The sequence below is a fragment of the Colossoma macropomum genome, unplaced genomic scaffold (assembly GCF_904425465.1).
Source record: "Colossoma macropomum unplaced genomic scaffold, Colossoma_macropomum, whole genome shotgun sequence".
Classification (NCBI taxonomy): Eukaryota; Metazoa; Chordata; class Actinopteri; order Characiformes; family Serrasalmidae; genus Colossoma; species Colossoma macropomum.
In genome coordinates this window covers 30,812,462-30,820,639 of record NW_023494801.1, presented here as the reverse complement: position 1 = coordinate 30,820,639, position 8,178 = coordinate 30,812,462, and the positions used below count along the sequence as shown (strand labels likewise).

Sequence of the window (8,178 nt, the reverse complement as noted above, 5' to 3'; positions counted from 1 at the left end):
TAGTGCTGTGTGATGTAGCTAAAAAAAACATGTAGAGGTGTTAAATAAAAAATGACAATGGATAAAGAGCATTTTAGCAAAAACATTTATTAAAAAAAACATGCCTCACACATGAACACATAAAAAAAAAAAACACTAATCAGGATTGTAGCATCTCTCTCCTTCTGGGCCTGCCATTTTTGCAGCCTTCTGCATTGATTAGTCTGTTGAAGAGAAAGAGAAAAAGAGAAAAGAGCAAGAGAGACCAGTCAGTCTTGTTTTTATGTTTTTGTTCCAGAAACGCTTAAAGGATCAGAAATTGAGGCTTGAAAGGGGCCATATTCTACACTTTTCTTACATTTTTTATTTTTTTCATTGCGGTCCACTTAACACACAGCACATAAAAATCGCTTGTCCTCTATTGCATTACCCACTTCAAGTTCTAATCTGCCCTGGAAGCGACATCAGCACAAGAACTTTGTGCCAGGAACTTTAATAAAATAGATTTCCATGGTAAAGCAGCTGCACACAAGCTTAAGATCACTATGCTCAGTGCCCAGCATCGACTGGTGTAAAGCACTGGACTCAGGAGCAGTGGAAATGTTTCCTCCAGAGTGATGAATCGCACTTCATTATCTGGCAGTCTGATGGATGAATCTGGGTTTGGAGATGCTACCTTCCAGAATGCATAGTGCCAACAGTAAAGTTTGGTGGAGGAGGGATAATAGTCTGGGGCTGTGTTCAGGGGGCTCTGCCCCTTAGTTACCCTTAGTGAAGGGTAATGTTAATGCTACAACATACAAAGATATTTTAGACAATTATATGCTTCCATATTTGTGGAATATTTCAGTTTTGGGGAAGCCCTTTACTGTTGCAGCAAAACTGTGCACCATGCACAAAACGAGGTCCATTAAGATGTGCTTTGATGAGTTTGGTGTGGAGGAATGCCAGTGGCCTGCACACAGCCCTGACCTCAACCACACTCTGAATGACTGAATGACTTTATGTCTCAACAATAGAATTATGCCAAAAATTGGTGGAATTCACTAATTAAAGGTATGTCTGGATGCTTTTAACATCAGCAAATTGTTTTATGTGAATGTGGTGAACTGTTTTCATGGAAAAAGATCATAGTTTTCAGGAAATTTAAAAACAACTGGGACTGTTTACTATATGCTATGATGGAGCCAGCAAGGAGTAAGTACCTGTAGGTGGCAGCACTGAGTGAAGGCCAATCTCTCTCTTGGCTTTTTAGTGGCAGTGCACTCATCTCTGCACCTACAAACAGATAAACATCCAGTAATGTGCAAAAGATTAAACACCCCTGGGTTTGAACATAAGTTAGCACATACTCTAAAGCCCATGTCACACACAAGGCCAGATAAGGCCTGAGACACGATCTTATCAAACCCACAAAATTATTTAAATTTTCTATTCATGTTAACCTGTTTCACAATCACCTGTACTACAGAGAGATTCACTCGAAAGAGGCCCTAAATATTCTGTTGTAACCCAGTTACAACCAAAAAAATACGCTATGTACCTTGACGTATGTGTAATCGATTGCATTACATGGAAGTGATCTCCATTTTCTGCCAGACACATGAAGGGATACAGGGGTATGCACCCGGAAGTTGCAAACGGAGGTTAAACATCGCAACGGCTGTCTGGCACCTACCTCATCGCATTCCAGCTTGTTCAAAGTGCCATATACTGAGGAACACATGGCATGTTGTTTCGTTCAGATTGCTTCGTCCTAGCGAGAGTTATTACAGAATATTCAGGGCCTCTTTTGAGTGAATCTACCTGTATAATTCCCAGCATGCACTGCAATATAGTGTGTGCTACTAGCTCTGTGGGACTACAGCAAAGAAAAGATGCCAAGTGTCTAGTTCAAGCAAATAGGTAGGTTTAAAGGACCTACCACCTTTACAGTATTGTAATACTTCTCATGTAATATTTAAGGACTACTACAAGTATACTTTGCTGCATACACTTTGCTGTTGATGTTCTGCCAGCCAGTTCAGGTTATAGCAAAATGTTATTTAAAAATGAAATAAAAGATATAGGTGTTCTCTGGCCCACTGATTTCTTGGAATTTTTAATATATTTCGTCCTTTTAGTGGTTGATTTTGACTCCTCTGCTCTAAAGGGAACAAAATCAAATATGGCACTTTTCTAAAAATTTTAGTGAACCACTTTATTCTCTGAGGAGTTTAAAATATTGGAAAAATGCATATGAAATATTCTGTAACTCTCGCACTGGTCCCTCCTCTAAAATGCTAAATTCAGCAAACAGTAATTGTGCATTAATGCCCATGTCTACTCTTTTTAATTCCCAAACATGTAGGGCTGAACCACACCGATTAGCAACATGGAGTGTTTATGACTGAGACTAACCTGCACGGCTGTTCGTCTGTGTGTCTGTCAGAGGTACCCTTGCTAGTGCTGCCAGTCGAGATAGGAAACTGTCCTCTTCCTCCTAAATATATTACAACACAGAAAAATACACTATATTATCTTTACACTTATTATAGTTTATGTGGGTGAAACTGTCTGCAGCCAACAAGACCAATCTCTTATGCATAGGCAACATTTAGTCATGTTTCCTTGTAAGGGAACCATTTTTGCATAGTTAAATCACAAGCTGTAAAGAAAATCATGCCTTGATGTGAAATGCTGTATTATGGAGTATTGGTGGTAGGAACCAGACGTCTTAAGGGTGTAGATTAACTGGTGGTTTTGGAGAATATATAAAATGGCTACATTTGTGTTGTAGACATGTGACTCCTGGTTCCTATTACCACGACTGTCAAGAAATCAGAGTCTGTCCGTTTCCCTACAAATGAACCATTTCACGTCAAACCACTCTAAATGACTTTGCTTACATCTCAAGGACTGAATTATTCCGATATGTTGAAAAATTGGTGGAATTCCTCTTTAAAATTTCCACTTTGTCTTCGGGTTACACTTGTTCGTTTGGCGTAAGACGGCGTTTTAGAATATCCCGAAATTTTCCACGACTTGAAATGTCCAGCTTCGTTCTATGACGAATGGACCAATTCATACCCAAAATCACCCGGAATAAAATCTCGCCTGTTCATTGGCTGTAAAACGTGTCCGTCAAATCTGCTGTCTCCAAGGAGGACGGACTCAAACATCAACATTCCTCAGACAGTGGGCTCCAAATCACCTGAGGTGAATAAAAGCAAACAAATCTATCTGATCTAATACTGTTTCACACAATGTATACGTGTATATACTGAAATACCGTTGATCGCTTATGAGAGGTTTTTTGAAAGTTGTGTCACGGTACATTGTATAGACAGTTTGAGCTAGCTAGTTGTCTGGCTAGCTAGCATCTCATAGCTTGTGCTAATACTTACCGTTACATTTATCCAGTACTGTTCAGTGTAGTTTTATGTACAACTTTGAATAGTAATCATGAGTAGTGTCAGTATCACGTACTTATCACTTTTGGTAAAGAAGACAGCAGGGTTTTTCACGAGGCTGAAGTTAGCTTCCTATTCGCCAGCTTCTTGTTCGAAATTTCCCGTTCCACCTTAAATAGTGCATTCTGGCGACTGAGACGGACTTCAGCTTCGTGTGTTTTTCCCTCACTGACTGCCCTGTTCATGGCTAACGTCATATTACTGTACTTATTATTGTCATTCTGTTTTCTAGCCAAGGCATGTCGTTATCCTTAGAGGAGTTGTGCGCCATGGTGAATGTCTCCTATGAGGAGGTGAAAAACATACGCCTTAATAATGAACGAGATGACGACGAGGGAGTGCAGAATAGCGCAGGTACCAAAAACAAAGACAGCTCACAAAAAAAGCTACAGCCACTGTGATCAGCCTACATAGTGCATTGTTGCGGTTATAATAGAAATACTTTAAATCTGCATTGCTTATAATTGCAATGGTAAACTGAGATTCTTTACTAGATAATAATGCCATATCTAATCTTTGTGCTGTAATACCTAGTGGGCTGAGTGTATTGTATTAATATCAGTATTGTCCTGTTCCAGACATTAGTGAAAGTATGCACAGTGATTTCAGTGAGAGGAACCATGATGTTCATCCACAGAACAGGCCTACACCAGAAGCAGACGGAGGTAAGGAAAAGTACAATAAAACATTAATACACTATGCAGTCCATTAATTAATTGATGACACTCCTTAATGCTAGATGGCAAATGAGGATCACCTTGCATTAATATTAGTAATAATAATAGTAATAATATCTTTATTTATAGAGTGTCTTTCATACCAGTGGCAGCTCAAAGTGCTTTACAGACAGGTGATAAAGCTTAACAGTAATAAAAGAAACTATGAATATTAATTTAAAATCATATAAGACAAGGACAGATCAAATTAAAAAGATATCTACCAAAGAGGCATAAGATTTTAATTCATAAGATTTTAATTAAATGCTAAATCATAGAGATACATTTTCAAATATATGTGTAATAAAAGGTGGAAGTGAGCTTCGCAGTTTAGAAGCATAATAACTGAAAGATGCCTCTCCATGTTTTCTGTATTTTATGTCTTTGCAGAGGGCTGTATCTGCAGATCTATGATCACGTGTTGGAACATAAGCAGACAGACATTTTGTGATGTAAGCGGGTGTTGTGAGGTCATTTAGAGCCTTAAAAACTAGAAGCAGAACTTTAAAGTATGTACTAAAAGATACAGGTAGCCAGTGCAGTTCTTTTAAAAAAGTGACATGAGCTTTCTTTTTCGTTTTTGTTAGGATCTGTGCTGCTACATTATGTACGAGTTGTAGAGGATGAATTGTTTTTTGAAGAAGCCCAGTAAAAAGATCAATAATGTGATCAACTCTGCTTGTAACATGCATGAAAAAGTTTGTCTGCGTCGCTCTGAAATAGAAAAGGCTGCACTTTAGCAATATTTTTCAAATAGTAAAAAGCTACTTTAGTGACTGCCTTCATATGTGGGATAAAACACAACTCAGAGCTCTCAGAGATTACACCAAGGTTTCGTACTTCAGGTTTAGGCTAAAGAACTTGGCTTCTCACAAAGCATTCTTCTTTGAATTCTTATAGAAGGACCAGTATTTTTTTCATGATTTAGTTGACATTTTTGTGACATCCACTGCGAAATATCTGACACACACCTGGTAAGCCTGTCAACAGAGCCTTGATGTTCAGAAGGAATAGAAATTGATATTATGTTTCCTAATGACACCACTTAGAGGAAACATGTACAAAAGAAAAGGATGTGCCCCAAAATTGAAACTTGTGGGACTCCACAAGAAATATTAAATGCTAAATTAACATGGATTTACCTTATCAGGAGTGGGATATACCTTGGACGGAATCCATTTACAGGTTTCACTAAAATACGTCCCTACTGTGACCAGATGCGATCCAACTGTCCATTCCCCCATAAAAAAGTAAAAATCAACCTACTGTTACCTACGCTTTTCAAATAGCAAGAGCTGCAATTTTAATTATATCCTACATTATTCATCACCAATAATCCTTATGTCCTGAATGTTCTATTTAAACGTTTTAATTTAACGATTTGATTTTAGTGTCTGGCAGTGATTCAGAGGAGGAAGAGTCTCAACAGCTGAAAAGGAAAAGAGGACCAACAAAGTGGAAACGTAACATTCAAAAAAGGAGGCGAATGGAGGGGAAGTCGTACAGAGGAAAACAGAAAGATGTGGGAGAAGTGACCAGAGCGGCACGTGTCATGGGACCAGGATGTGGGTCAGAAGCCTGCAAAAAGTCTGCTAAACGTTTCTGCCATACTTTCAGTGAAGAGGACAGGCAGAGAATCTTCCAGCACTTTTGGCAGAATATGAACTGGGAAGAGAGGAGGATCTATGTGGCGGGGCTAGTTGACCATACCCCAGTGGCACGGAAAAGGTCCATGAGTCAGGATTCAAGACGATTGTCAACACTTTCCTACCATCTCAATGTAGACGGTGAGAAGAGAAGGGTGTGCAAAAAATTTTTTTTGTCAACTCTAGGGCTAGGAGAATGGTCGGTTGCACATTGGGTGCAGGCCAGCGAACCCGAGAAGAACGGCAGCGAAACAGTTGTTGAGGATCAAGCCCTGGCAGCTCTTCAGGCCTTTCTTAGGGACTTGCCGAAAGTGCCCTCTCATTATTGCCAGTCCTCATCCTCCAAGTTATTCTTAGAGCCCATGTTCCAGTCCATGTCAGAGTTACACAGAGTTTACCAGCGTCACTGTGAGGAAGAGCTCCAGACAACGCCACTGTCCAGAGAAATTCTTATGGATGAGTTCAACCATCTCAATCTAGCCTTATACCACCCAAAGAACGACCAGTTTGATACCTGTTGCTCACACGAAGGCCATGCGAAACACGAAGCACAGCTAAACCACTGCCTAATAAAAGAGGAGGCATGTGAGGAAAAAGAAGAAGAAAACGCTGCAGATGATGGGAAAATGGTGTCTTGTATGGATCTGCAGACATTTCTTCTTTTCCAAAAGCTGAAGGCATCTTCCTTGTATTATAAGACCAAGCTGGCTTTACACAACCTTACTCTATACAACATGGCCAATCATAGTGGCACCTGTCATGTATGGCATGAAGGAGAGGGAGGGTTGTCTGCAAATGAATTTGCCTCTAGCGTCTCAGATTATCTTCAGCAACAGCAGCATGCTGAAGAAGCAGAGTAATTTATATAGCGTAATTTACAAACGTGAGCTTAGGCCAACAAATTACTCCTCACCTCCACTTACTATCTGTATGCCATTGACAGCCACATTTCCTCTAATGACATTGCCCCATATCTTTAGACAGTGGCCTGTCAGTGGACAGTCAGCTTGGTTTGTCAGGACCCTTTCACATTTTTGCTGTCCACAGCAAAGGGGAAAATGTCCACCCAGTACACACCAAACTGCTCATAAAGCAGCTGATACAGGCAGTGGAGCAAGGCCATGTCAAAACACATGGTGAAGGAAATGGAGCAGTGTGTAGCAGTTTACTCACGGCATGAAGATGTAGACCAGCTTCACGAGCCAGCGGAGGAGGTTGTTCATACAGATAAGAACCACAGAACCTATAGCTGCATGCAGATCATGTGGTCAGTTCAATTTCCATTGATGGTCCACTTACGACATTTGTCATAGTTCATTTTTACATTATCACTTTCCATCTTAAACAGACTGTTTTGTTACTGTGCCTTTAAGACTAATTTATGTAAATGATCTCTGTTCAGATGATCTCTACAATATGACGGTAGACGAACAACTGCAAACCAGATATTCTGCTGTTTTCAATGGTTCACCAAACATTCTACCACTGCCACTGGAAACGGCAGCACCTCACAGTGGTCAGCAGAATGTTCCGTTAGGAGTTCAGTGTTGGTAGAATATTCTGGGTGTTGATTTTGGGAGGCATGAATGCCAAACCTCTTATTGCTGAATTCTGCGTGTGCCCAGTATTATACAAAAAAGAGCATTCACCATAAATAATGAACATTGCTAAACTCTCCTCAGATAATAATCTATTTTTACTGGTGACTCTGCCACCATGGCATTTCCATAGCTGTGTGCCGCTGTCACTTTTTTTTTATTGCCATAAGGCATGACACCATGTTTTGTGTTTTTTTTTTTTTCCTTCAATGCCAACATGTAAATGCAGCGTTAGTTTCTATACATTGGCGATATGGTTTGGGGAGTAAGTGGTATGTTTTGATACTTTACAACATTCTTTTTTGTAAATGATAAATTCAGTTTTGCATTATATGGATGCGGGGGCAGCACGGTGGCGCAGTGGGTAGCGCTGTTGCCTGGGTTCGATTCCTGGCCGGGCGACCAGGGTCGTTTCTGTGTGGAGTTTGCATGTTCTCCCCGTGTCTGCGTGGGTTTCCTCCGTGTACTCCGGTTTCCTCCCACAGTCCAAAGACGTGCAGTCAGGCTGATTGGACATGCTGAACTGCCCCTAGGTGTGAGTGTGTGTGTGAGTGTGTATGTCTGTCTGTCTGCCCTGCGATGGATTGGCGACCTGTCCAGGGTGTATCCTGCCTTCCGCCCAATGACAGCTGGGATAGGCTCCAGCACCCCACCGCGACCCAGAAGGATAAGCGGTTTAGATGATGTATGTATGTATGTATGTATGTATGTATGTATATTATATGGATGCTTTAACGTCCTCATCTGCAATACGAGTCACTGTAGAATAACAGCCCACACTTCACCT

The 8,178-nt window shown here is 40.5% G+C and overlaps 2 protein-coding genes across 4 annotated transcripts in view; one reads left to right on the top strand and one right to left on the bottom strand.

Annotated features, from left to right (window-relative positions):
- Positions 1-102: 102 nt before the first annotated feature.
- LOC118821149 (ellis-van Creveld syndrome protein) overlaps positions 103-8,178 on the bottom strand; it is a 31,826-nt gene continuing 23,750 nt past the window's right edge. For 2 of the 3 annotated variants that reach the window (XM_036589608.1, XM_036589611.1), the window contains 3 exons: positions 2,380-2,461; positions 1,185-1,257; positions 103-203 (listed from right to left, as the gene is read on the bottom strand). In XM_036589608.1, coding sequence (XP_036445501.1) covers positions 140-203; positions 1,185-1,257; positions 2,380-2,461 — 219 coding nt within the window. In that variant the 3' untranslated portion in view covers positions 103-139. Of the gene's footprint in view, positions 204-1,184; positions 1,258-2,374; positions 2,462-8,178 lie in introns of those variants that run through there. The other variant, XM_036589610.1, reaches the window with a different exon arrangement.
- LOC118821150 lies at positions 3,670-7,362 on the top strand. Its single transcript, XM_036589612.1, has 4 exons — positions 3,670-3,785; positions 4,010-4,096; positions 4,538-5,397; positions 5,539-7,362. Coding segments are annotated over exons 3-4 (1,116 nt in total). The 5' UTR covers positions 3,670-3,785; positions 4,010-4,096; positions 4,538-5,396; the 3' UTR covers positions 6,654-7,362.